General features: G+C 46.9%; 1 protein-coding gene across 1 annotated transcript; it reads right to left on the bottom strand.

The window, feature by feature from the left end:
• Nucleotides 1–1,959: 1,959 nt before the first annotated feature.
• KLHL35 (kelch like family member 35) lies at nucleotides 1,960–26,783 on the bottom strand. Its single transcript, XM_084614511.1, has 7 exons — nucleotides 26,609–26,783; nucleotides 16,767–17,657; nucleotides 12,311–12,495; nucleotides 10,482–10,600; nucleotides 6,316–6,504; nucleotides 3,857–4,045; nucleotides 1,960–2,688 (listed from the first exon to the last, which is right to left on the bottom strand). The coding sequence occupies exons 2-7, from the start codon at nucleotides 17,654–17,656 to the stop codon at nucleotides 2,500–2,502; spliced, it is 1,761 nt and encodes a 586-aa protein (XP_084470637.1). The 5' UTR covers nucleotide 17,657; nucleotides 26,609–26,783; the 3' UTR covers nucleotides 1,960–2,499.
• Nucleotides 26,784–27,858: the final 1,075 nt, after the last annotated feature.

Below are 27,858 nucleotides of genomic sequence, written 5' to 3'. Positions count from 1 at the left end.
TCGAGCAAGTCAGATATTTCTCACACAGCGCCTAAGGAATAAACATCAACTTTGTCAAATTAAAACAAATAAAGGTCTGCAGAAGGATTTTAATCATCATTGTGAGGGGGCAGGAATGGTTAAGGACTCTTCAAAAACAATGTAACTTGGGATGAGATAAAATATTTGAAGACACTGAGCTTTTGGGGATTTGAAGGGTAGGGACAGAAGAGATGGTTCAGGAACAATAAGTACCCCCTGAGCCTTCAATACATAGATGGTCTCTGAGGTTCTGAAATGTTAAAAAAAAGAAGGTTTTCAAGCTTCTAGCTCTGGAGTGAGAAGCTAGAGAAACTCACTAAAGATCCTATGCCCACAAGATTTCCAGCCCAATATTACAAACAGCTGAAAAACTGTGATCCAGTTGCCTGTCACTATTAAAGGGAACCTACCTCTGAACAATTATGTGGTCCATTTATGGCCTCCTTACATAGGGGCCTTCAAACTCAATCAGGGGGATGCTGGAAGTGGGTTTAGGTCATGTGACACCAAGTACCTTGGAGTTTCTAAGAGGCACAAATCAGAGGTCCAGCACACAGTTTGGGAGCCACTGTAAGTCCTAACCTCATTGGACAATGCTGTCCCCTTGATGGGCCAATCAGAAACCATCCATTCCAGCAGTGGGTTAAGGACATGACCTGAAAGTGTAGTTCTTCTCTGAAGAAGAGGCATCCTGGGGCTCAGTGATTATTGTGTCTAAGGAGCTGTGCATCAAGTCTCCTAAGTTTACAGGTGAAAAGACCTTTTTTCTAATTGCCAGCTCAACCTACCTCTAAGCCAAGCTGTGTTCCGCCACGTGCCGTGTTTCAGTTCTTCACACCGCTCCTCCCATGGCGGGGAGCGCAGCACCAGGCAACCTAAGGCATGAGCGGGGAGGGGACGCCAGGGTAGAACAACCATGTCCAACAGGTTGGCTCAACCCAGAGCTGGAACAAAAGATTTACACTTTTTTTTTTTTTTTTTTTTTTTAAGTAGAAGATTTTGTCAGGGGTCCAGCTGAGAATTCTGCCTGAGGTATCTAGTCTAAAGTCAGGCCCAGATGCCCAAAGTCAATGGGACCGAATGTCAGCGTGTAAACTCTGCATGCATGATGGCTGCTCTCTTGGCTGGCTCAAGGAATGGAACCAAAGTCCTCCATAGCTAAAAGGACAAATCTCTACAGCTTGAGCTAAGAGCCAGGCTTGCTAGCCAGGACTGTAATGCGCTCATACCCTCTGTAGATTGGGAAGAGAGGGAGACATAACACACCTTGACCAAGGGGTAAGGATACAATTCCATCATGGAGGTCATGGATTCCGGGGCAACTGGAACAGTGGGCTGGTGGTCAGCCCCAGGGGCTGCCGGAACAGCTAAGCAGCGGTCCCTGGCCCGCCAGAGCAGCAGCCGGAGTTGGATCAGCCCTTGTGGGTCAGCCCCTGCCACAGACGCAGTGAGGCTGAGTAGCTGCAAGCCCCAGCAGCACTCTGTTTGTCCCCCCTCTCGTCCAAGTGTTTTTAGGAAAAATCAGGGATAGGTCACGGGCTTCCGTGAATTTTTGTTTATTGTCCATGACCTGTCCCTGACTTTTACTAAAAATACCCATGACAGAATCTTAACCTTCCCACTGGGATGCATGTACAGACATCTCTGCAGGATCAAGGCCTCAGGTTGTAATGAACTGGGGAACTGGAATCTATAGTGAAACCTTTCTTGTCTTAAGCAGATACCTGGTAGGGCTGAGCTGATTAAAGGTCATTACATAGAATCAGATACCTTTCAGACACTTAAGAAGTTTTGACATTTTGAAATGTTTTCCCCCATCCCAAATTGGGATTAAAAAAAGGCAAAAAATCTGAAAAATGTCCACAAATTGAAAAATAATAATAATAAAATAAAATCAGTTCAAATCATTTTAACTGTTTCTATAATTTCAAAGGGTTTTGTGCAGAATGCGACCTTTTTTCCGTGTATGTGGGTGTGGGTGTAAATTGACTGAAATTTACAAGCAAAAATTCACTTAGTCTTGAACAACTGGAACTTTCCTTTTTTTAAACCAAAAGTTTTCAGAGTCTGTCGAATCAGATGCCATTTTGCCAACGGTTTCGGTTCTGACCAAAAAAAAAGAAAATAAAATGTTTTGTCAGAAAATTGCTGACGAGCTTTACTTGAGACCTACTGGAGGGCACCGTCTTAGTGCAGTATTCCCTGCCCCGTATGTTACGTACTGCCCACATCCCTGCTCCCCCAGCACAAAGCAGCATTCATCTCCACCAAAACAATGAAAGCAATTACTTAATGTTTGCAGTCGTGACTCCCCTGACCCCCACCTTCCTTCCTGCCTGCATTGGTCACCTGACGTTGCTCTTCCACACAGACTGGCACATAACAATAATGAACAGGACAGAGGGTCATTTTTTGGCACTGAGGGTAACTGCCTTCTCCAGGGGGATTCTTCCTGGGGAGGGGAAGGAAGCGACAGGGTCATCTGCTCACACGTTGGAGAACGGTAACGCAGCCGTGGTAACTGGTGCAGCGTTGCAGCGGGGGTTGCTGAGCCACGTTCCCCGTCGCTGGGTCAAAGGTGAAAGCTTTGTCCGTGCCTTCCCCATTCTCATCCCGGCCACCCAGGATGTAGATCTTCCCACCACACACCGTCACCCCACAGCTCTCCTGCGGGCAGAGGGGAGGAAAGGATGGAGAGGTGAGGGTACCTCTTCCAGCTTTGTACAACAGGGTTCAAAGGGGAGGTTTAACAAGGAACGAAGTGCGGATCATGCTCTAGTCTCAACTGACTCCGCTTGGACCTGTGTATCTGCGAGATCATGCATCTAGCAGGGAGGGAAAGAACGGTAAGCAGAAGACAAGAGGTCTGGGGCCTGGATGGTGTGAGCCCCTGGGTGTCAGAAGGGCTGTTTCTGGGCGATGCTTGTGGATTTTTATAGACATCTAGAGACAAACAAGGGAGATCCTGCCTGAACCGAGTGAGGTGATCTTTTCTGTTCTATACTGTGCTTCTCAGAACTAGCAGATGCTCACAAGAGGCACAACAAGGCAGTTCGTCACCTCCGCGTGAAATTCACTGCACTTCAGGCTTAATCATGCAAGCTGCTGAGTAGAGCTGATTGAAAAAAGTCAACAGGGTTTTGGTTTGTTTAAATAGAAATACATATTATTTAAATTTCTTACCGCATTTTCAACAATAAGAAATCTGACCTTTTTTTTTTTTTTAATTAAATGAAAAATTTTCAGGTTTTTCTTTTTTCCTAAATGAAAAAAAAGATCTGAATTTTTGTCTTTTCAAAAACCAATTTTTTTTACTGCAACCTACAGTTATACCAAAAACAAAATTCAGTTTCCCTTTCTGCCATTTGAAAATCAGAAAATGTTTACCATTTTCATTTTAGATGAAAAAGCCATTTTTCATTAAAAAATATACATTGCCAGAAAATTTCAGCCAGCTGGAGCTGGGGTGGAGCAGTGACTATTTACATGCTGGGATTTAAGCATGTACTTAAGTGCTTTTACTGGATAAGAGTCAGAGCTCTTAGCACCTTGCCTTTAAACTTCTGCAAAGATTCTAATGTGCACAGAGGATATTCTAGAGCAGGGATTGGCAACCTTTGGCATGCCGCCCATCAGGGAAAGCCACTCAGGCCGGGCCACTCTCTTCCCGCAGCCCCCGTTGGCCTGGAACGGCGAACCGCGGCCAGTGGGAGCTGCGATCGGCCGAATCTGCAGATGCTGCAAAGTAAACAAACCGTCCCAGCCCGCCAGCGGATTTCCCTGATGGGCCGCGTGCCAAAGGTTACCGATCCCTGCTCTAGAGATTTCTCCTTACCAGAGGTCCTGGGAGAGTGGCCACTTCTCTCCAGGTGTCTTTCCTGGGATTGTAGCTGAAGATTTTACTCAGGAGTCCACCCACAACGTAAATCATGTTGTCCAAGGAGACAGCATTAATGCACCTCTGATAGAAGGGAGTGGGAGACAGGAATGTCCATTTGTTCTCCTCAGGATTATAGCACTGGACCTGGGAGGAGAAACAGGAAATCAGCTATTGAAACACAGACTCTCGTGGTGTCCCTGCTCAGGCAAAATCCCAGTAACTAAAACCTAACACCATAGGCACCAATTTTTACTTTTCCCAGGGGTGCTCCACCTCTGCTCTGCCCTGACACCCCACTCCCTCCCCCCCAAGACCCCTCCTTTGCTCCTCCTTTCCCGCCTCCACTCTGCCCCTTCCCCCAAGGCCTTGCCCTTGCTCTTGCTCTTCCTGCCTCCTCCCAAATTCCCCCGCTCACTGGTCTCCGCCCTCCCCCAAACCTCTCCCTGAGCCACCAAACAGCTGTTTGGTGTCACCGCCTATCAGCTGATCAGCGGTGCTGCCAAACAGCTGTGGCTGGTGGGTGCTGAGAAGCCACAATTTTTTTTCTCTGGATGCTTCAGCCCCGAAGCACTCACCGAATCAGCACCTATGCCTTTGAACCCAACGCACATCGATGGCACAGTCCCTTTGAGCCAACACATTGCTGTGGATCTATCATAAAATGAATGAATGGGAGAAGGAGCATGGTCCTGTGAACAGACAACAGGACTTGGGAGTCAGGACACCTGGTTTCTGTTCTTGGCTCTTACACTGATTCACTGTGTGACTTCAGGCAAGTCACTTAGGCCCAGATTTGTAAAGGTACTGAGGTGCCTAACTCCCAATGAAACCAATGGGACTTAAGTGCCTACATACCTTTAAAAATGTGGCCCTTAGACTTCAGCTTTTTCAGAAGTATCCACTAATTTTTGGGGGCCCAACCAGATGCCTTAAGGGGCCCGATTTTCAGAAGTACAGAGCATCTGCACCTCCAAAAGAATTCAAGGGGAGCTGTGAGCCCTCAGCACCTTTGGAAAACAAATCAGGCCTGTAAGTGTCAAGTTGGCCCCCTGAAAAATAAAATACCCAAAGCCAGTGGACGTTTGAAAACGTAGGCCTCTGCCTCGCAATTCCCCAGTCTGTAAAAAGGGGATAATGCCTGCCTCCTGCAGGGGCGTGTTCCATGTCTGTGAAGTGAACTGAAGATAAAAAGTGCTGAGTATTTCTTATTAATATAATGATGACTATTAACTAGCGAGTCCTGTAGCAGCATATCTGGTGCGTGGAGGCCTTCCCCAGTCGGATAATCCCCAAGGAATAAGCCGTGTGATCATCTGAAACACTCTGAACATGCCCATAGGCTGCTGTCTGCCACTGAGTGTAGGTCTATACTGCAGTTAGACACCCACAGCCGGCCCGTGCCAGCTGCCTCGGGGTTGCAGGGCTTGGGCTGTTTAATTGCAGTGTACAGGGGCTTGGGCTACAGCCCAAGCTCTGGGACCCTCCAACCTCACAGAGTCCTACAGCCTGGGCTGCAGCCTGAGCCAAAACATCTACACTGCAATTAAACAGTCCCTGAGCCCGAGCCTGGCCTGCCCCTGCCCCGAGAGGACTAACACCACAGGCAACTGCATCCTTCAGGGCACAGTTTATTCTTCAGACACAATCCAACAGTTCAACCTCAGATCCCCATATAAAACTAGTCTTCCCCCTGACCCAGGGTCTTCTACAGGGGCCCAGAGATCTCTCCCCTTGCACATCTCCCCCCAGCTCCAGGGCCTGCCACAGAAGCCCATTTCCCTTCTGAAGCTCTCCTTTCCAGCTTAGCCACTTGCAGGCTTCGATAATGACTGGATGAGTCTCAGCTGGGAAACAGCTCATCAGCCACAGGTGAGGCTGGTTCCAACTCCCCTTAAAGAGCCAGCTTGTGAGATAGCCCCCCATAAGGCGTAACCTGTATTGTAAATGTTTCGGGGGGGGTGGAGGGGGCAGGGACTGTCATTTCGGTATTTGTACAGCACCTGGCACAATGGGGTCTTGGTCCATGACTAGGGGTCCTAGAAACTACTGCAATCCAAACAACATTAATAATAATGAGGTAGGCATAGTCAATATTATTGCCTTGTTACAGCTAGGGAAACTGATGAACAAAAAGTGAGTGATTTGCCCAAGGTCACACAATAGGCAAGGAATGAAACCCAGGAGACTTGACATCCAGTCCTCTGCTCTAACCACTAGACAGCTCTCCCCTACTACAACCACAAACGGGTCAGGCAAACTACCCAGGCAACATCACAGCTGGAGAAGAGGGCATTGAGGAAGCACCTGAAAAAAAAGGAATCACACCCTCGGGCTCCTTGTTTACAAGACGTCTCAACCAAAGTAAACTTGCTGAGGGTTCCCTTTATCCTCGCCGTGCGCTGGCACCACGGTACCTTGTTTGTGTTTGCGCTGTCATCCACAGCGCCCCCAATCACGTAGAGCTTGTTCAGACAGGGGACCACAGCCGCCGAGCTCACCGCTTCCAGCAAAGGGGTGACGGCCGACCAGCTGTTGGAGAATGTATCGTAGCATTCCACGCTGGCCAGGCGGTAAAAGCCGTCAAACCCCCCCACTGCATAGATCTGCCGTGGAAGGAGCAGAGTCAGTCGGCAGAAATCATACTGGGAGCGAGGGACACTGGGATATAGAATCTGACACCTGGTACTGGGCATAACAATCCCACAGGGGCATGTGCAAAAGCTGCCTTGGGGCATGGAAAAGAGACAAACGGTTAGAATGCAGAGTGAACTATTAACAGGAAGGTGTGTATAACAGAGCAGCTTGCCCATAGAGGCCTGGGATCACCCAATGCTAGTTACTTCTGAGGCACACTTGGGCAAGGATTAGGGGATTGCCCTATAAAGGGCAGCAAGAAGCTTCCTGGAGAGGGAGTTGCTCAGGGAGATCAAAACGGAGGACAACAGCTGCTGGGTGTAAGCAGGCTCCAGCAGAGAATCCTCAGTCTTTAAGGCAAAGGGACACCCCTGAGTGGGAAGACTGGGAGCAAGGACTGGATGGGGCTTTGAGCACTTTGATTTGGAATTTTTGTTAATTTAATAACTCCAGCTCCCAGGAGGGGCATTGATGAGCTGGAGAAGAATTTATATCTGGAGCTCTGAAAAAGAGGGGAAACTGAGGCAAGGTGCTTCAGCATCATCTCTGGCCACAAGGAGACACACAGGAGGTGACCTGCCCTGTTACTGTGCGACTGAGGGGCACCAAGACAGAGAAGAAACCCACACCTTGAACTCCACAAGGTAAGCAACAGGATGCCCCATTTTAAAACCTCTGGACTGCATGTTTTTCACACAAAGATCGAGTCCAGCTTTCTAACCACAAAGCTTTGTACCCTTCAATTATATATTTTATTGTCACAAGTATTAGATTTTATAATAGGCCATTTCAGCAACACTAGGCGCCTGTTCAAACACTGAGATTTTTGTCATTGGCTTCAATCGAAGCAAAATTACTCCTATATCAAAATAGCCAGGAGTGAATGATTCGTACAGCCCAGTTGTATTCTAGCAGAGACAGAAGTGACTACTGCTATCACATAGAATCAGAGAAATGTAGGGCTGGAAGGGATCTTGAGAGGTCGCCTAGTCCAGCCCCTTGCACTGAGGCAGACCCAAGTAAACCTAGACCATCCCTGACAGGTGTTTGTCCAACCTGTTCTTAAACACCTCCAAAGATGTGGATTTCACAGCCTCCCTTAGAAGCCTAATCCAGAGTTTAACTACCCACATAGTTAGAAAAGAGTTTCCTAATATCTAATCTAAATCTCCCTTGCTCCAGATTAAGCCCCTTACTTCTTGTCCTGCCATCAGCGGAAGTGGAGTGATCACCATCCTATTTATAACAGCCCTTAGCATGGTTGAAGATTTATCAGGTTCCCCCCTTGGTCTTCCTTTCTCAAGACTAAACATGCCCTTTTTTAAAAAAAAAAAAACCTTTCCTCATAGAACAGGTTTTCCAAACTTTTTATCATTTTTGTTGTTCTCCTCTGAACTCCCCAATTTATCCATATCTTTCCCAAAGTGTGGCACCAAGAATTAGACACTCCAGCTGAGGCCTCACCAGTGCCAAGTAGAGTGGGATAATTACTTCCCATGTCTTACATCCGAAACTCCTGTTAATACACCCCAGAATGAGATTAGCCTTTTTTCCAACTGCACCACATTGTTCACTCATTTATTTTGCGATTCACTATAATGCCCAGATCCTTTTCAGCTCTGTCGCCACCTAACCAGTTATCACCCACTTTGTAGTGGTGCATTTGATTTGTCCTTCTTAAGTGAAGTACTTTACATGCGTCTTTATTGAATTTCATCTTGTTGATTTCAGACCAATTCTCCAGTTTGTCAAGGTCATTTTAAATTCTAATCCTGTCCTCCAAAGCGCTTGCGACCCCTGCTGGCCTGGTGTCACCTACAAACTCTGTAAGCATACTCTCCCCGACTCCATTATCCAAGTCATTCATGAAAATATTGACTAGTACTGGACCCAAGACTGAGCCCTGCAGGACCCCAGTAGATACCCCCTCTCAGTTTGACAGTGAGCCATTAGTAACTACTCTGAGTACAGTCTTTCAACCAGTTGTGCACCCACCTTATAGTAATTTCATCTCAATCACATTTTGTAGTTGGTTTATGAAACCAGCATGTGGCACTGTGTCAAAAGCCTTACAAAAATCAAGCTATCACATCTACTAGAGGACAGGTCCATCAACAGCTATTAGCCAAGAGGATCAGAGAGACAACCTCATGTTCCAGGCGTCCCTAAACCTCCAACTGTCAGAAGCTGGGAATGGGCAACAAGGGATCGATCACTTGATGATTACCTGTTCTGTTCATTCCCTCTGGGGCACCTGGCATTGGCCACGGATGGGCTATTGATCTGACTCAGTATGGCCATTCGTATATTTTACTGCTTCCCCCCTATCCGCTAGACCACTAACCCTGTCAAAGAAGGAAATTAGGTTGGTTTGGCATGATTTATTCTTGAGAAATCCATGCTGGCCATTTCTTATAACCCTATTATCCTCTAGGTGCTTACAAATTGATTGTTTAATAATTTGTTCCTGTGCCTTTCTAGGTGTCTCTGTTAGGATGACTCGTCTATAATTCCTTTGGTCCCTCTTTGTTCCCCCTTTTAAAGATACCTTCCATGTTTGTCCTTCTCCAATCCGCTGGGACCTCACCCGGCCTCCATGAATTCTCAAAGATAATTGCTAATGATTACACGATTGCTTTAGCTGGTTCCTGAATCACCCGAGAATGAATTTCATCAGGTCCTGTCAACTTGAATACATTCATTTATCTAAATATTTGTTAAACTGTTCTTTCCTATTTGGCTTGAGTTCCTTCCCCCGGTTGTCAATATTAATTGTGTGGAGTATCTGGTCACCATTAACCTTATTAGTGAAGACTGAAGCTTTAAGTAACTACTTCTTATTTCCTTTTATGTCCCTTTCTAGGTGAAACTCTCAGTGTACTTTCACCTGTCCGATTCTGTCCCTAAATGTTCATGCTTTTCTTTTGCACTCCTCCTTAGCAATTTGTCCATGTTACTACTGTACTTTGTGTTGACTCTGTGGTAACTGAAGAGCTCCTCTTGGAGCCGTATTGTCATCATCTTATTCTTCCTGTCTTCCCCTCCCCGCCTTTAAAATGGTCTCCTTGAAAACTGCCAGACACAGGCGCCAGCTTCCTCATTTCCCCGGGGGTCTCAATCCCCGCCCCACCTCTTCCCGCCCCTGCTCCGCCTTTTCCTGCCCCATTCCGCCCCCTCCCCCAAGCTTGTCCCACCCTCATCCCTGGCGCCTCCTGCATGCCGCTGAACAGCTGATCCACAGCAGGCGGGAGGTGCTCGGGGGAAGGGGAGGAGCTGATCAGCAGGGCCACCAGTGGGTGCTGAGCACCTACTTTCTTTTTCCCATGCGTGTTCCGGCCCCAGAGCATTCATGGAGTCGGTGCCTATGCTGCCAGCTCTCCTGTATTCCTTTAGATCTTCTTCCAATGGGACCTGATCCTATGGGATCTGTCACATGTTCCTATATTATCTGCTGTTACCATGGGAGGAGGAATAAGTGCCAAAGCCCATAGGCACTGACTTCATGGGCACTCTGGGGCTGGAGCACCCACAGGGAAAAATTAGTGGGTGCTCTGCACCCACCGGCAGCCAAGCTCCCCCACCCCGGCTCACCTCCGCCTCCTCCCCTGAGTGCGCCACGTCCCCACTCCCTCTGCCTACCTCCCAGTGCATGCCGCCGCAAAACAGCTGTTTTGGGGGGAGGGAGGGAGAGGAGCGGGAATGCAGCAGGGAAGAGGCAGGGCTGGGGCAGAGATTTGAGGAGGGAGTCGAATAGGGGCAGGGAGGGGGCAGAGACTTCGGGGAAGGGGTTGGAATGGGGGCAGGGCAGGGGTAGGGCTGGGGGCAAAGGGGATCAAGCACCCGCTGGCGCCAGCAGAAGTTGGCACCTATGCAGAAACCTCAGGTAATAGGTTTGGTCGACAGTCTATAACTTTAAACTGCAGACTGAGGGGAATGAAGTACGTACCTTGCCCTGAAGGGTCGCCATCTTGTGCCTCCATCTGCCCTTGTGCAGACAGGCAACTTTGATCCAGACATTCAGCTGGGAGCTCAGCACCCAAACATCGCTGCTGTTGATGTGCCCTCCTGGAAGACAGAGAGGCCCCACACCATCAAGGGGAGAGCCACCACCATCACCTCAGAACTGGGGGCTCTGAGACAGCTTAGTGTAAATGACAAATACCACCACCACGCACTGATGTAGTGCTTGACATAGGGATCTCGCTTGTAGAGGCAGAAGGTGGAGAAGGAGGAGAAAGAAAAGTCTCAAAGAATGTCAGCCATCCTTACAGGATGGGGGACTATCCTGAGAAGCAGTGACTCCAAAAAAGATTTGGGGGGTTCGGTGGATAATCAGCGGAATGTGACCTCCCAGGGTGACACACACTGTGGTCGTTCTTCTTATCGGGGGCAGACCTTGCCAACCCAATTTGCGGCAGCCTCCTCAGCGGAGCGCAGAGCCCTCTGACCACCATCCAATCTGGTCCAAAAGCTGTCACAAGAGATGGGAGACGTTGTCGGTCTTTGGCCACACCACAGCCACATGGTCCTCTCGTTGGCCTCAGGAGAGGAGGCTGGCTTGCAAGTTGACCCAGGTCCATTCAAAAATCGGTTCAGAAGGACCCATGAGCATGGTAGTAAATCAAAGTCAGGTACCCACAGGGTCAGGTCAGTTATAACAGACTGGTTTCTGTTGCCAGCTGCAGACCATTCTTCATGCCACATCGACATTGCAGGGAAATCTGGGCAGGGCAAATAAGCCCACAACAGGTGCCTCAACCGCAAGCATGCTCTTGGGTGGTCAAAGAAGTCTGTGTGTCATGGTAGGCGCAGGTTTGCCCTGATCTTCTCAGGTTGCTACAGCCAGAATGGCAACGATGGATGTGTGGAAGAATACCGTTGCTGGATGTGGGGAGCCAAACACGGCATTAGCAATGACACGGTGGTGAAGAGCTAATGTGATCTTGGGATGCATAAACAGGGGAATCTCGAGTAGGAGCAGAGGGGTTATTTTACCTCTGTATTTGGCACTGGTGCAACCACTGCTGGAATCCTGTGTCCAGGTCCGGTGCCCACAATTCAAGAAGGGTGTTGATAAATGGGAGAGGGTTCATAGAAGAGCCATGAGAATGATTAAAGGATTAGAAAAAATGCCTTATAGTGAAACTCAAAGAGCTCAATCTGTTTATCTTAACAAAGAGTAGATTAAGAGGCAACAGTCTAAGCATCTACATGGGGAACAAATATTTAATAATGGGCTCTACAGTCTAGCAGAGAAAAGTATAACATGGTCCAATGGCTGGAAACTAAAGCTAGACAAATTCAGACTGGAAAAAAGATGCAAGTTATCCAGTGGATATCGCACTGGAACAATTTACCAAGGGTCATGCTGGATTCTCCATCGCTGACAATTTATAAACCAGGATTGGGTGTTTTTCTAAAAGCTCTGCCCTAGGAATTATTTTGGGCAAGTTCTGTGGCCTGTGTTAAAAGGATCATCAGACTAGATGATCACAAAGGTCCTTCTGGCCTTAACATCTGTGAATCTGTGGCCAAGGAGATATATTGGGAATGAATTCTCGGCCTTCATAAGCCAACTATAAGTACAAGGAACACTGCTAACCACTACAGCGTGACAAGAGCAGAAACACACATACTGCATATCCTAGACGCACACGTAAAACAGACCCGGGTGACTCTGCAGCTGGAGAGGAAAGCATCACAGAGCCTGAATTGGCAGTTTCTCTCCGAAATGCTTGGAGGTGTAGCTGCGGGGCTGTTGGGTGGGTTTCTCACCTGATATATACACGTCATTCTTTAGGGTGCAGGCTGCAAACTCCGATTTGGTGTACCCTGGCACGCTAGAGAGTGCTGTCCACTGCCTGCTCTTCGGGTGGTACATATCAGTGAAGGGGAGCTTCAAGAGGCCTTTCTTATCACAGCCGCCTACAACTACTATGACCTCTGCTAATTCCATGAACCTAGAATGAGAAACACATGGGTAAATATTAAAGCGACAGTCCCAACTTTCTGTTCTGTCATCATACTCCAAGCTTTAGCCTCCTACCATACTGTCTGGTAGAAAGCACTATGATACCTATTACCATGAGGAGTCTCATTGGGATAGGCAGCGTTATCTAGTGGATATGGCACTGGATTGAGAGTCAGGAGATCTGGGTTCTATTCCCAACTCTGCAACTGACTTTCTGGGCACCTCACTTCACCCCTCTGTCACTCAGTTCCCCCTCCCATCCTTTGTCCGTCTTTGCTATTTAGATTGTAAGCACTTTGGGGAAGGAGTTGTCTTTATTATGGGTTTGTGCAGTTCAAAGGCATTGTCCAGCTTCTGTTAAATAGAGTCAAAGTTAAAAGTGACCTCCGAAACTCTCCACAGGATCGGCCCAGCTACCGGAAGTCCCCACTCTGTGATCATTCTCTCTCCTGACAGTTATGTTCCTCACGACCAAGAAAGCTGCCAGCCTCAAGAGCAAGACCAGTGACCATGGGAAACAGAGCTTTCTTGGCAGCTGGCCCATGGCAAACTCACTGCCAGACGAGAGGGGGGAAGGTGGTTGGGGTGCTAGCTTAGGACTTGAGAGTTCAGTTCCCTGCCTCCAGGCTGATTCCCGTGGACAAGTGTCAGAACACGCTGCGGCAGCATTCCGTCCAAACTCTCAAGACTGAACACAAGGTCTGTCATTCCAGACCAGACCCTTGCCCATCAGTGGCCCATACTCGCTGCTTCAGTGAAAAACAGAACAAACTAAATCCCCCAGTCAAGCTGTGCAATGCAACAGATAGCGGGACTCCCTCCTGACCCCTATGGACAATACCATGCTGGGAGAAGTTGCAAATGCTTTGGATGATAGGATTAAAATTCAGAATGATCTGCAGAAATGGTCTGAAGTAAGTAGGATGAAATTCAATAAGGACAAATGCAAAGTACTCCACTTAGGAAGGAACAAATCAGTTACACACATACAAAAAGGGAAATGACTGAGTACTGCAGATATGAGTCAACAGTGTAACACTGTTGCAAAAAAAGCAAACATCAAATTCTGGGCTGTATTAGCAGGAGTGTTTTAAGCAAAACACAAGTAGTAATTCTTCTGCTCTACTCCGTGCTGATTAGGCCTCAAATGGAGTATTGCATCTAGTTCAGAATGTCACATTTCAGGAAAGATGTGGACAAATTGGAGAAAGGCCAGAGAGGAGCAACAAAAATTATTAAAGGTCTAGAAAACATGACCTATGAGGGAAGATTGAAACAATTAGATTTGTTTAGTCCTGAGAAGAGAAGACTGAGAGGGGACATGATAACAGTTTTCAAGTACATAAAAGGTTGTTACAAGGAGATGGGAGAATAATTGTTCTCCTTAACCTCTGAGGATAGGACAAGAAGCAATGGGCTTAAATTGCAGCAAGGGAAGTTTAGGTTGGACATTAGGAAAAACTTCCTAACTGTCAGGGTGGCTAAACACTGGCATAAATTCCCCGGGAGTTTGTGGAATCTCCATCACTGGAGATTTTTAAGAGCAGGTTGGACAAACACCTGCCAGGGAGGATCTAGATAATACTTAGGCCTGCCATGAGTGCAGGGGACTGGACTAGATGACCTCTCAAGGTCCCTTCCAGTCCTATGATTCTATGAAAGCAGTTGATACGCTCAGGCATGAGATTTGATTACGCATCACTCAGCATGTATGATTACAATGCTATCATTGGCCATGAAATGATCCTGCCCCTTTTCAAATCCATTGGACTTAAATCCATGTGACTTGCGGCAGTAAATTCCACAGACTGATGGCACCCTGCATGAAACAGCAATTCCTCCAATAGCTCCTAACTTTAGAGAAGAGCTGATAACGTTGCTGCAGCTCTGGGGAAGCAGCGTGGCCTAGCACGCTGAGCACCGAGCGGGGGATTCTCCAGTCACATTTCTTGCACCCACAATGTGCTTTGGGTGCCTATCCCTTAAATTAAAAGCCACTCAAAACAACACAAAAGGATTGTCCATAAACAGTGGCTCCGGCACGCACCCTGCCCACTGCCTAGAGCTAATGAAAACCAAAAGGGGGGAATTGCAGAAGATGGACACTTTGTCTTATGTTTTATTTAACTTCTGATTGTTTTGATCCATTCTGTAGTTAGTGGGAAAATGGGGGGTGGGGAGAAGAAGGGAAAATTTGCAAAAAAAAATGGTGGGGAAAAGCGTTCCCCTTTTCCCACCAAAATTCAAAATTTTGGACCAATTTTTTCATAGAAATTTCAAAATTCCAAAAATTTTGGCCAGCTCATTCCAAGATTGTGAACTTCAAGTCGTCTTCTCTGGTAAGTGGGGATAACAACATTAGCCTGCTTTGGAAAGCTTTTCGGGATGTACAGGTGAAGCAAGGGAGGAGTAAAGAGTTGTATCTGGCAACGGGTTACAGTTGTTAGAATCAGAAGGGACCATTATATAGTCTAACTTCCTGCATAAAATGGGCCAGAGAACCTCACCTCGTAACTTCTACATTAAGCCTTCAACTTTTGTTTGAGCTAGAGCCTAGTGTTAAAAAAATATCTAGTCTTGCTTTAAAGCCTTCAAGTGATGGAGAATCCACCACAACCTGTGGTAACTTGTGCCAATGGTTAATTTAACCTCACCGTTGACATCGTGCATGTTTTTTCCACTCAGATTTTTCTCACTTCAGCTTCCAGCCATTGGGTCTCATCCATCCTTTTTCTGATGGATTAAAGAGCCATCTACTCTCAGAAATCTCTTCCCCATCTAGCAGCAAAGTGCCTGTAGACCATGACCAAGTCACCTGTTTGCCTTCTCTTGGATAAACTAAACAGACTGAGCTTCATTAGCGTCTCACTACAAAGGCATGTTTTCGAGACTTCGAATCATTCTTGTAGCTCTTTTTTTTTTTTTGAGCCCTTTCCAATTTAAGCAAAGGCAATTTAGGAAGGCATTAGCATGAGGAACTATATAAGTAGCTCATGTGAATTTTAGGGACTTTTAAATAAACTACTACCACTAGCTAACACTTATGCACAAGTCTTTTCAGAACCAAGACTATTGGGCTGCATTATGTTCCTTTACTGCTGGGAAGAGAATCATCTTTCCCTGCTGTGATGCATGATTCATATTCAACCCTTAAAGACATGTGGGGACATGTTTGTGTATTTACATATATATGCGTAATGGTCGACAATGTAATCAACAGTCCCTGTTTATGCTGTATTCTGATAATTCAGGGATCAAAAGAACATCCTAGCATTTAAATGAATTGTAAACACCAGATATCACTGTGTTCACCTCACTTTGAAATATACAGCAAATAATCTGTGAATGGTGGAGGAACAAGCAAATTGCCTTATGTTAATTTGTATAGCTAAGTACCAGTGATGGACCCTCCTTCAAAGTCATCCTAATTACCTATTGTTCCCCAAGGGACTGCAACGTGTCAAAGGCGGCTTGAAATTGTATAAAAGATCTTTGGATCCTGATCATCTCAGATCTGCTTGATGCTTCATCAGGGAAAGCTTAAACCACCAGCTTGGGATCCTAGTGCTGACTGGTCCACCCTGAATATGATATTGGACTATGAACTATTTCTAAAAGAACTCTTTGCAACGACAAAGCTCACCATCTCTGCTATGTATCTGAACCTCAAGAATTAAACTCATGTCTGTACGTATATTGATCTTTTAACCATATTCTTGCTCTTTTCTTTTTTTAATAAATTTTAGTTTAGTTAATAAGAATGGGCTGGGAGCGTGTATTTGGGTAAAATGTGGAATATTCAGTAACCGGGGAGGTAATGTGTCTGATCCTTTGGGATTGGTCAAACCTTTTTTTTTATGTGATGAAATAAGATTTTCAGAAATCATCATCATATTTGACTTGGGTACCTGGATGGAGGCCTGAGGCTGGGTACTTTAAGGGAACTGTGTTATTGACTTCTGAATAATTAGTGTGCTAATAAAGAAGCTGTTTTATGCTGGCTTGATAAATTTAAGTATTGAATTATCCACTAGTTTTGGGGTTTGTCTGCCCCATTCTTTGCAGTTCACCCTAATTGAGTGACCTCAGTTGGCCCCCACTGAGACCCTGGTCACACCTGCTATGTAATTAATAGTGAAATATTTTGGGCTGGGTTCTACAGGAGGTCAGACTAGATGATCACAATGGTCCCTTTTGACCTTAGTATCTAGGAATCCGTGACTCAGGTATGCAGCTTTAGGAAACAGTTTCTGTTTTTACCTCCTAGGCCTTGACCGCAGAGAGCTGACTTCATTCCCAAGGATATAGTACTTCCGTGCTTCGTGCAGTAAAGGGATGCACTCCTTGGAGTCCTGGATGAGCTCATCCATTTCAACCTGTTCCAGAAAGTACATGGGATCCAGCAGAGGGAGGCGCACATGCTCGAGGAGATCCTTCAAAGCCCCTTTCCTGGTGGCAACATCATGCCGTACCCACCGCATCACCGCTTCGAAGACCACTTCCTCCTTAGGGACTACCAGCTGCTCATCTGACAGATACTTGACCAGCTCCTTCACGCTCAGCTCCAGGAACTCCTCGTGACATGACACCTCCACGAAGCCTTCTAGCATAAACCTCTTGCTCTTCTCAGCCAGGGAGGCAATGGAGAATGAGTCGGCAAACTTCAGGATGCCCAAGCAGTTGCACGGGTGAAGCTGGCCTTCAAGGAAGGTGACGCACGCATCCGTGAGCTTGGAGATCTGAAGCAAGTCAGATAGCTCTAAGATGTCTTCAACATTGTCTTCCTGAATGACTATGTTTCCCCCATACATATAGTCCAGGAGGAGGCTCATGGTGGAGGCAGAGATCTTCTGGATGTTGATGATATCTTGGTGACCTTCCTTGAGGCTACCACCGAACATGGCCCGGAAGTAGGTGCTGTTGGCTGACAAGGTGGCCCGATGGCAGGGGAACTCCTGCCCATCGATCAAGAGCACAACATCCGTGAAGATGCCGCTCTGCCGGTAGGAGTTCAGAGTCCGGAGGATTTGCTCAGCATGGCAGGACCCACTGCAGAGTTTCATGTGCAGCTTTTCTTTGCTCTGCTCTCGAGTTGCATTTTCAAGGCTGCTTGTTCTGTAACTGGATTCTTCTTTTATCATCTGATGCATCCTGATTTCAGGGCAGGGGCAGAGGGGAAAGAGCAAGGAACACAATGAAATAGTTGTCAAATTACTGGCAACTAACATCAGCTCGTAAGTATTGGCTAAAATTGCTCTTAAGTTAAAAGATTTTGTTGCATGCACTCACCCTAACATTGCAACAAACCTTCAGTTCCCTGGGACTTTCTGGTTGTACACATGGTTATAAGGAACTTCACAGCAACATCAGGAATTAAGGCCCTGATTCAGCAAAGCACGTAGCCACATACTTAGGTTTAAGCACATGCTTAACTCCCACCGAATCACCAGGATGTGCGCATGTGCTTTAGTCCTTTAATGAGCCATGGCCAAAATTCAGATCGTCTTACTCTCAAACCACAGACCTCTATGCTTGTGCGGAAAGGAAATCTCTGACCTGTAGCTCAAAGATCAGCTGAGCATGCAACAGAAGGCAATGGCACATGCATGAAGAGATCTTGTCTGTGCCTGCTCTGGTTCAGTTCCCTGATTCCACCAGCCATGGGCAACCCAAGCACTGTTCTCTAGGCCTACACAGGACCCACTGTCACTCACCAGTTAGAGACAGACACACCCTAACCCTGGAGCCCTCAGAGCATCTCCCTGGAGCATCCAGCCCCTGGGTCCACTCAACACTCACATTGTTCACAGAGTTGCTGCTCCCACAGGAGCAAGACACCCCAGCTTACCAGTTCCACCTGAGATCACTAATCCTCTCAACTCACAGCACTTGTTTATAGTGAAAACAAACAGAAGCAAAGAACAGATTGGGGTGATTGCCCAAGTGGAAGTATTGAAATGGTTACGTGTAAAATAAAATCATCACACATTCTGGAGCCTGGATTTAATCAACAAGATATTCTTGTGTCTGATAGGGCAACGCTCACCCAAAGTCCTTGCAGCAATATAAAGCCAGGCTGGCTGTGACACTTCCTTCATGAGACAAACACGCTGTCAATTTGCCTTCTTGATGGAGGATCCAAGGTGTCTCCTGGAACCTCTAAATAGATCAGATTTTTTAGACAAAGGAAATGTAGTGGATCTAATTTACCTAGATTTCAGTAAGGTGTTTGATACCGTGCCACATGGGGAATTATTAGTTAAATTGGAAAAGATGGGGATCAAAATGAAAATTGAAAGGTGGATACGGAATTGGTTAACAGGGAGACTACAGCGGGTCCTACTGAAAGGTGAACTGTCAGGCTGGAGGGAGGTTACCAGTGGAGTTCCTCTGGGATCGGTTTTGGGACCAATCTTATTATTGCTCACCTCGGTACAAAAAGTGGAAGTGTGCTAATAAAGTTTGCGGATGAAACAAAGCTGGGAGGTATTGTCAATTTAGAGAAGGACTGGCATATCATACAGGAAGATTTGGATGACCTTGTGAACTGGAGTAATAGTAATAGGATGAAATTTAATAGTGAGAAGTGTAAGGTCATGCATTTAGGGATTAATAACAAGAATTTTAGTTATAAGCTGGGGGCGCATCAATTAGAAGTAATGGAGGAGGAGAAGGACCTTGGAGTATTGGTTGATCACAGGATGACTATGAGCCGCCAATGTGATGTGGCCATGAAAAAAGCTAATGCGGTCTTGGGATGCATCAGGCGAGGTATTTCCAGTAGAGATAAGGAGGTGTTAGTACCGTTATACAAGGCACTGGTGAGACCTCACCTGGGTGCGCAGTTCTGGTCTCCCATGTTTAAGAAGGATGAATTCAAACTGGAACAGGTACAGAGAAGGGCTACTAGGATGATCTGAGGAATGGAAAACCTGTCTTATGAAAGGAGACTCAAGGAGCTTGGCTTGTTTAGCCTAACTAAAAGAAAGTTGAGGGGAGATATGATTGCTCTCTATAAATATATCAGAGGGATAAATACTGGAGAGGGAGAGGAATTATTTAAGCTCATTACCAATGTGGACACAAGAACAAATGGATATTAACTGGTCATTGGGAAGTTTAAACTTGAAATTAGACGAAGGTTTCTAACCATCAGAAGAATGAACTTTTGGAATAGCCTTCCAAGGGAATCAGGGGGCAAAAGACCTATCTGGCTTTAAGATTAAACTCAATAAGTTTATGGAGGAGATGGTAAGATGGGATAACATGATTTTAGTAATTAATTGATCATTAAATATTCATGGTAAATAGGCCCAATGGCCTGTGATGGGAAATTAGATGGGGTGGGATCTGAGTTACTACAGAAAATTCTTTCCTGGGTGATCTGGCTTGTGAGTCTTGCCCATATGCTCAGGGTTTAGCTGATCACCATATTTGGGGTCGGGAAGGAATTTTCCTCCAGGGCAGTTTGGAAGAGGCCCTGGAGGTTTTTCGCCTTCCTCTGTAGCATGGGGCATGGGTCACTTGCTGGAGGATTCTCTGCTCCTTGAAGTCTTTAAACCACGATTTGAGGACTTCAATAGCTCAGACATCGGTAAGAGGTTTTTCGCAAGAATGGGTGGGTGAGATTCTGTGGCCTGCGTTGTGCAGGAGGTTGGACGAGATGATCATAATGGTCCCTTCTGACCTTAGTATCTATGAAATCAGAACAAGACTTTGTTTTGGTTCATAAACAGGACACTGCCCTGCTGACAGTTTCTTCTTGTAGATTTCGTACTCAGCAACTGGTTCAGTATGTAAATAGGCCTCCAGCGCGAGGCATACAATAAACAATACACAAGCGGCCAGACACAGAGCTAGGTGGTCTTACCTCCTGCCTCAAAGAAACATTCCTGAGGAATGTCACGTCCTGGTGGCCTGCTTTAATCCCAGGACCTTAACAGAATTTCCAGTATAGATACATAACTCCTTCAATACTATCCGTACGTACATTTTGCAATGATTAGGACACCCAGAGGGCTACTGGCTCAGAGACATCATATGCCACGCTTTGACGAATTACTGTGCATACGTGTGACCCAGGGGACCCACATAAAACCCTACGCAACCCATGTGTCCTCTGCCAGTTGGCACCAGGGCGTCTCCAGGTCACATATACACCTTGTGATTCGATTAAATGAAATATGTTGAAAACTATCCCAAGCTAACAGCATGTTGAGGAAGGGCCCCCTATACGTTGTCAACCTCATTAGGCGGGTCTTCAGTGCCTCAGCCCTCCAGCCAAGTCATGCAGCCAAAATGGATGAACCCCTTCTGGGTAGCAAAAGTCCAGCAAGCTACCTGCGCTCACCAGGGTCTTGAGCCGCATTTCTGGGCCCTTTAAATTCCACCTTTCACTCAGACTTCTAAGCAAGCCTTGTTCCATTCCGGGAGCCCAGGTCACTTCCCCAGGGGCCACACTGGGGAATCCGGGCCACACACTACTCCGGGTCCCAACCCAGCCACGTACTGTTGCCTCCAGTTTGCTACTGCTTTTCCCTGGGCCTTTTCCCACCTAGCCCCCTGACTTTCACCCATTACTTTAGGGTCACAGTTCTCAGGTCCTCTCCCCCCAGATCCAGCTTGTTGAGCTCCTTTGGTGAGAGCAGAGTCCCTTTCCTTATTCCTCTTGCTCTAGCCAGGAACTGACCAACTTAGGTCCTGCAGCTCCTTTTATCTGAACCTGCTGGGCTCCGATTGGCTGCTTCCATAAGGTCTCTCTAGGAAGACCCAGAGGACCCACCTTCACTGCTCCTTTCCATGGGTGGGGTTTGGTAGGACCACAGGGTCTCCAGAAGAGGGCCTCTCTTGGTCCACCCAGTCACAGGTACAAACAAGGAATAATTTTGTAACCCCCAGCTATAAACATGTAGATAATTGAAAGGAAAATTACTGTCTATTCATGGTGCTTATATGGCCCCATATCACAGTACCTGAGCACCTCACAATCTTTAGTGTATTTATCCTCACAACACCCCTGGGGTTCATACAGGCCAGTAAGGGGGTTCGGTCACTGGCTGCCTGATAACCCTGGGTGTCTTGTGGCTCTGCAGCTTTGGTCCAGAGCTCTGGCCCCAACAGTTGGCTAGCAGCCCACAAGTCTTATGCTGGCTTTCCCAACGTGGGTTCCCAACCTGGGTACCCTTCCAGCCCTGAATTCTCCCCAAAATCCAGCCCCTCTCGCCAGATCCTCCCAGAGAAAGGGTTCGGTTCACTGCCTTTACAAAGACAGGCAGCCACTCCAACCTGCCAGCTTTCTAGACGTGCACACTGTACTGATGATTTATAATGAAAACAAAACAAGTTCATTAACCGTGGATTAAGTGATGCCAAGTTAAAGAGCAAAAGGTAGAGATGGTTAAAAGCAAATAGAAGTGAAAACATGCATCTAAAAGCCAAATTTAATCTTACATAATACAGTCTTTATTCAAGATGATTTCTCTCACTCACAGTCTCCTTGCCAGGCTTTTACTTGTCAGGACTCATCACAGAGATCAAATGGATTGGTTTCTTTGTTTTCCCAGGTGAAGTAAAAGATGGAGTATCTCTGTCCTGATATCTCCAAAGGGATGTTTTTGGCCCAGTCTACACTAGGCAATGAATGAGGTCAGTACAGCTACGTTGGCTCAAGGGTGTGAAAAATCCACACCCCTGAGCAATGGAGGTAAAACGACCTAATCCCCGATGTAGGCAGTGCTAGGTCAACAGGAGAATTCTCCTGTCAACCTAGCTACCACACCTGGGGGAGGTGGATTATCCACGTTGGCAGGAGAACCCCTCCTGTTGGCGTAGGTAGCACCTTCACTGAAGCACTGCAGTCTCCTGTGTCTCTCTGGGGTGCAGGGGTCATGTTAAATTCTCTGGCTCTTGAGTTCAGAACAGGATACCCTCTCTGCCCCCCCCCCCCACTGGTTTAGCTCAATGGCTTTGTTTACTGCCAATATTTAAATGGAGGTAACCCACATTCCTTGGTCTAAGACACACCCATTTATCACTTTTCCCTAAGCAAGGGTGTCTGGCCTTAAACATGTTTTAGTAGCATCATACACAGAGAATTCATGACCTCACACAACGGTAACATAGGTGTTTTACAATGATATTCATAACCACTGAGTTATTAGCATTCACAGGACACCTCACAAGGCCCATTCTGTAGAAAGATTCTGGCAGTAGCGTGTAGGGTGGGAATACAGAAGGGCTTAGGCTCACGGCATGACCGCATGCCTTCAGCGGAGATACACCAGGGGATGAACTTGGCTCATTATGCAGCAAAGAGGAGCTACTAGGATTACAGAGGGAGATTTAAAAAAAAAAAATCCTTCCCAGTAATTTCTAAGACATATACATCTGGAACCACGGACCAGATTCAATGTCTTCTAACATCCCTCCTGAAATCCCATTTCCATGGTCACTTCTCTTGGCCTGTCTGCTGAGATTAGCCACAGAGGTACCAATGGTGGTAGGGTTTTGGGGATACCACGAGGAAATGGATTGAGATCCCTAGACTCATTTTTGATGGGGAGCTGACCAGCCACACCCAGCTTCTCTTCTGTCCATCTCACACACACGCAGAACACCGTGACCCCCACCCACAATCGTCCATTTTCCAGGCAGCTCCCATTTTCCCTCCATCGATCCTTTATTCTTCTTTCCATAAATGCAGACGTACCTGTCGGCACAAAGCCCCTGGGAAAGCTAGACCGGAGATGGCATTGGTGAAAGACACCAGTGGGACCAGATCCTCAACTGGTGTAAATCAGTGTACCCCCACTGAAGTCAATGCAACTGCACCCACATCACAGGACTGGTCCTCAACTGGTGTATCTGCAGGCAGCAGTGCAAGGGGACCGAGAAGGCCCACTCTTCCACAGTTAAGAGAGATCTTCCTACCCAAACGGCAAGAGGCTTACAGGTAAGAGCAATAAAGATGGAGATCATGTTTAATGCCCCCTTTCCTCTTAAAGGGAAGTAACCGGGGTGCGCAAAGTCAGGGCTTGTTCTCTTTTGTCATCCTCTTCTTGCATGTTTCATTAGCCTCCCATTGCCTTTGATGGCTTCTTTTCTGACAGGGCAAGAGTAAGCCGCAGCCTGAGCAGCGCTAATTGCAGCTCTGCTCTCTGGTTTCCCATTGTTCTGGCTCGCATTAGGAATAACCCAAACTTCTTGCCCTCTCGTGAGCCCACAGACTATTTGCTAATGCCAAGCACCTGGCCCTGACGAGGCGATTCAGAAACCACTTTATCCTCCAATAGCTCTATCCACCCTTCCCACCCAGGGCCCCTTAAATTGGGCTCTTTGGTGCTGCAGGTCCGGTTTCCAAACATAGGGACCGTAACAGGGCACTCAAATCCCTTGGCTGGATGCTCTGCTCTGCACTTCAAAGGCCATTTGGGCACCTAATTACTGATACAAATGTCCAAGATGGGAATTCAATGCCCTATTCAGACACCCACATTTGAAATCAGGGCTCGACTAGCTGGAAGGACGACTGTCAGCATGTGGCCTAAGAGATGGGCCAGAAGCAATCCCTCAGGCCCAAACCTTCCCACAGGGGTTAACTGCGTAGCTCAGGCCTAGCTTTGCTACGTGGCTTTATACCAGATCACACCCACCAGCACACGGACCCCACAGGGCTCAAACCTGGGACCTCAGCACCAAAAAGCACTTGAGCTTAAGCAGTAACTCCATCAGCAGCTCTTTGCTGTGCTGGAACCAGCTACTACAGGAAGATGTGACCAGATGCACCATGCTATTATTATTTAGCTCTCATCTGTAGATCTCAAAGTCCTTTACAGAGGAGATTGGTATTATCCCCATTTTACAGAAGGGAAAACTGAGGCACAGAGAAAGGAGGCGACTTTCCCAAGGTCACCCATCAGGCCAATGTGGCAGAGCAGGAAATAGAACCCAGGTTTCCGGAGCAACAGTCCCGCGCTCTAACCACTAAACTGCCTTCCTTGCTAGTTGTATTAGTTTGTTGCCCAGGGGATGATAACGGGGCTAAAGAGCTCTCACACTATTATATTGTACTGTTGAAACTAACAATGATGAAAACTATGGCTTAAGACCTGGTCTCTACCAGAAAGTTAGCTTGGGATAACTACACCACTCAGGGGTATGTAAAATCCACACCCTGAGCGGTGTAGTTCAGCTGACTTAAGTCCCCATGAAGACAGCACTAGGTTGATGGAAGAATTCTTCTATCAACCTAGCTACCACCTCTTTGGGAGATGGATGACCTAAACCAACAGGAGAATTCCTCCAGTTGGCATAGGCAGTGTCGACACTTGACATGCTACAGCCGTGCAGCTCTGCCGCTGTAGGAAGTTAAGTGCAGATGATGCCTAAGGGGAGGGGAGGGCAGTGATCTAAATAAATAACTATAGTCAGTTTCTAAATTATGGTTCAGGTCTTTAATCCAGCATTTACTCAATTTAATCTGAATTCAGATCTGCCTCAAGTCTCACTTCTTTGGGACCAGAAATGGCCCAAGGCAGAACTGCCTAAATTCTCCATCACTTGGAGATTATATTATTACAAAACACACACACGGTGCCTTTCTAAAAGATAGCTTCCTTCAACCACAAGTTGTTGGTTAAGTTCTATGGCCTGTGTCATATAGGAAGTCAGACCCAATGACCATATTGGACCCTTCTGATTTTAAAAATCTATGATGGGAAACAAAATTAAGGAAAATGGTTGTGTGTGACTTTTAATCATCAGATCTTTTTTTTCCCCCCAACAAAAGATGCCTGCTGAACTTGGGGTAGACTCATTTTTAAAAAATCGGAGCGTTCATAATTTAGTGTTTTAGAATTTATGGATTTAATTATTTTGGATAATTCCATTGTGGCCAGAAGCTGAGCAATCAAAATTGGCAACCAGGGGAAAAAACAGGAAAAAAAAAAAGAGTGAACAAAGTCTTAACTGAAAATCCAAATAATTTGGCAAAAAAAAAATCCCATATTAAAATAATTTTCACCAATTTTTTAAAAACAAAATTAACCATTTGGGAAAAGATGCCTTGGTTTTAGATTCATTTTCAAGGCCATTTCTGAAACCTCTCTTATGGATTTTGCAGTACAGGTGTCAGTGAAGCATGGAAAAAATCTCCTGTCATTTACGAAGCTTTTGCTCATTCAACTTGTAAAGCTTGACAGTTTTGTTCCCCTTTCCTATATAATCACTGGACTATTCTGTGCTCACTGGTACAAAGTGGCCTGATTTCACTTTCTTTTACAACAGTGTAGATCAGCAGTAGGGTATCATATAGGGAGGAAGGATGATCTAGTGTTTAGGGGACTGGACTGGGACTTGAGAGACCTGAGTTAAATTCCCATCTCTGGCACCCCGGGTGACTTTGGACCACTCAGTTTCTGTAGAGTTGGGAGAATGGCACTTCCCTGCCTCACAGGTTATCGTGGCGGTAAAATCCATGAATGACTGTGAGATGCTTTGATGCTGAGAGCTCGAAAAAACAGAACCATCAGTTGAGTTACGCAGGCATAAGCGAGCCCCGGAATGTCACTAAGAAAAGAGTCCTTTCGTTATGCATCTCAAAGAAAATGAAATTGATTTCGACTGAGGTAATTCATGAGTTAAACAAAGAAAACCCTGAAAGCCACCTGCACAGAGCGCGCCTTGGAGCTGTGACACACACAAGCACCAGGACTTTGTATAGCATGGCATCACACTGTACAACGAACAGCACAGGCGTGTGGCTGAGGATCGGACAATCCTTGCCCCCTCCCAGCCCTGATCTCCAAGTGCCACGCTAGTGGTGAGAGTGCACAACCCTCCACATTAACCTGGCTCAGCGGGGCTCCTGACAGCTAGCACAAAGAGAACCCCTGGATGTCAAGCCAAACCTCTCGCTTCCCGGTCCACCCCCTTTACTTAATGTGCATGAATCCCAGGGCAAAGAGGCCACTGGTCTCTGCCAGTTGTCACTGCTGCCATCCCCTCCCTGCACAGCCCGCATGGCAGGTGCCCAAGTGGCTGACTGTCAGAGATCCCTTTTGTTCAGAAAGAAGGGGTCCCTCATCCGCAAGGCAAGTACTTACCTGGACCACAGCTAGGGCCAGTGAAGCTACAACTGTGCCTCCCTCACAGGGCTGCAGGAGGCATTGAGGAGAGGTGGAGAGATCAGCCCTTCTGAGGCTGCTGGGGAAAAGCACAAAAGCTCACACAGGGAGAAAGGGGGAGTAATCCGCTTTTGTTCCTCCACTCCTGCCTGACGGGCTTGCAGGCAGCAGGGCATTCGCTGCAGCTGTCAATCGCAGCCCTTCAGGGAGGAGTCCCAGTGTCAGAAATCAGCAGACAGGAAAGGAGGGAGGGGCAAGAAAAGTCACAGCTCAGAAAAATGTTACACCGGGGGCAGCTTATGAGAGAGGAGCCATCTGGAGAGTAAACCGGGGTCCCGGTGGAACATTCATTTGATAGAGTCTCTGTGTCTCTCTGAAAACCACACTAAGCAGTTAAATAAACACGCCCAGAGAGCCGAGACCACAGGGCAAAGGCCTCCAACAGCTATAAACTGAGGATGAGGAAGGCAGCTCTGCTCAGTGGCATGGGAACCATTTTTATAGTGGGGGTGCTGAGAGCCACTGACCCAAACTGTAAACCCTGGATAGGATGGAAACCACTTCAAACCAGAGGGTGCGGCCACACCCCAGCACCTTCACCCTTGGCTCTGCTCATTCAAGTTGTATAATTAGATCCATAGACAAGAATAGGACAGAAGGGGAGTCAGCCCCATGTCAGCCCCAGTAAATCCTGATTGTCTGGTGAATTTCCAAATAGCCACGTTGAAGTTTAAAGGAGCCCTTTGCAACCTGGCATTTTCCTCTCGGACGTGCCCATTGTCCTAAAGAACCTTCTGAGCCTTGCAGCAGCATGCAGCCTGCTTGTGCTGTCTCTCTCTCTCTCTCTCTCACACACACACCAGTTTGAACGGTACCTGTCATTCCACCTTAGAAATGGTCCTGACTGTTTCATGACATTTCACGTCTGTTTCGCATCAGAATTTCATTTCCACCCCGGCTCCATTCTGCTCAACGTACCAACTCCACGGCCATCAAGGCATGGTCCCCACAGCTTTCCAAGATTTGCATTCGATTCACTGGCAAACTGGAAACGCGGTGTTGTTTGCTTGATTCCCAAGGGTTGGCTCCCAAGATCCTCTGTCCCGAATGAGGCTACACCTCTATGCCACGCGGCTCAGCTTTTCCATCACATACTGTATGTAACACTCCCTACTCTATCCAGGCATACTGTGTGACATACATCAAATTCCACTGAACATGAGTCTGTA

Source organism: Lepidochelys olivacea, assembly GCF_965140295.1.
Source record: "Lepidochelys olivacea isolate rLepOli2 genome assembly, chromosome: 1".
Lineage (NCBI taxonomy): Eukaryota > Metazoa > Chordata > Testudines > Cheloniidae > Lepidochelys > Lepidochelys olivacea.
The sequence above is the reverse complement of the archived record's forward strand: the minus strand, read 5'-3'. Positions and strand labels throughout refer to the sequence as shown.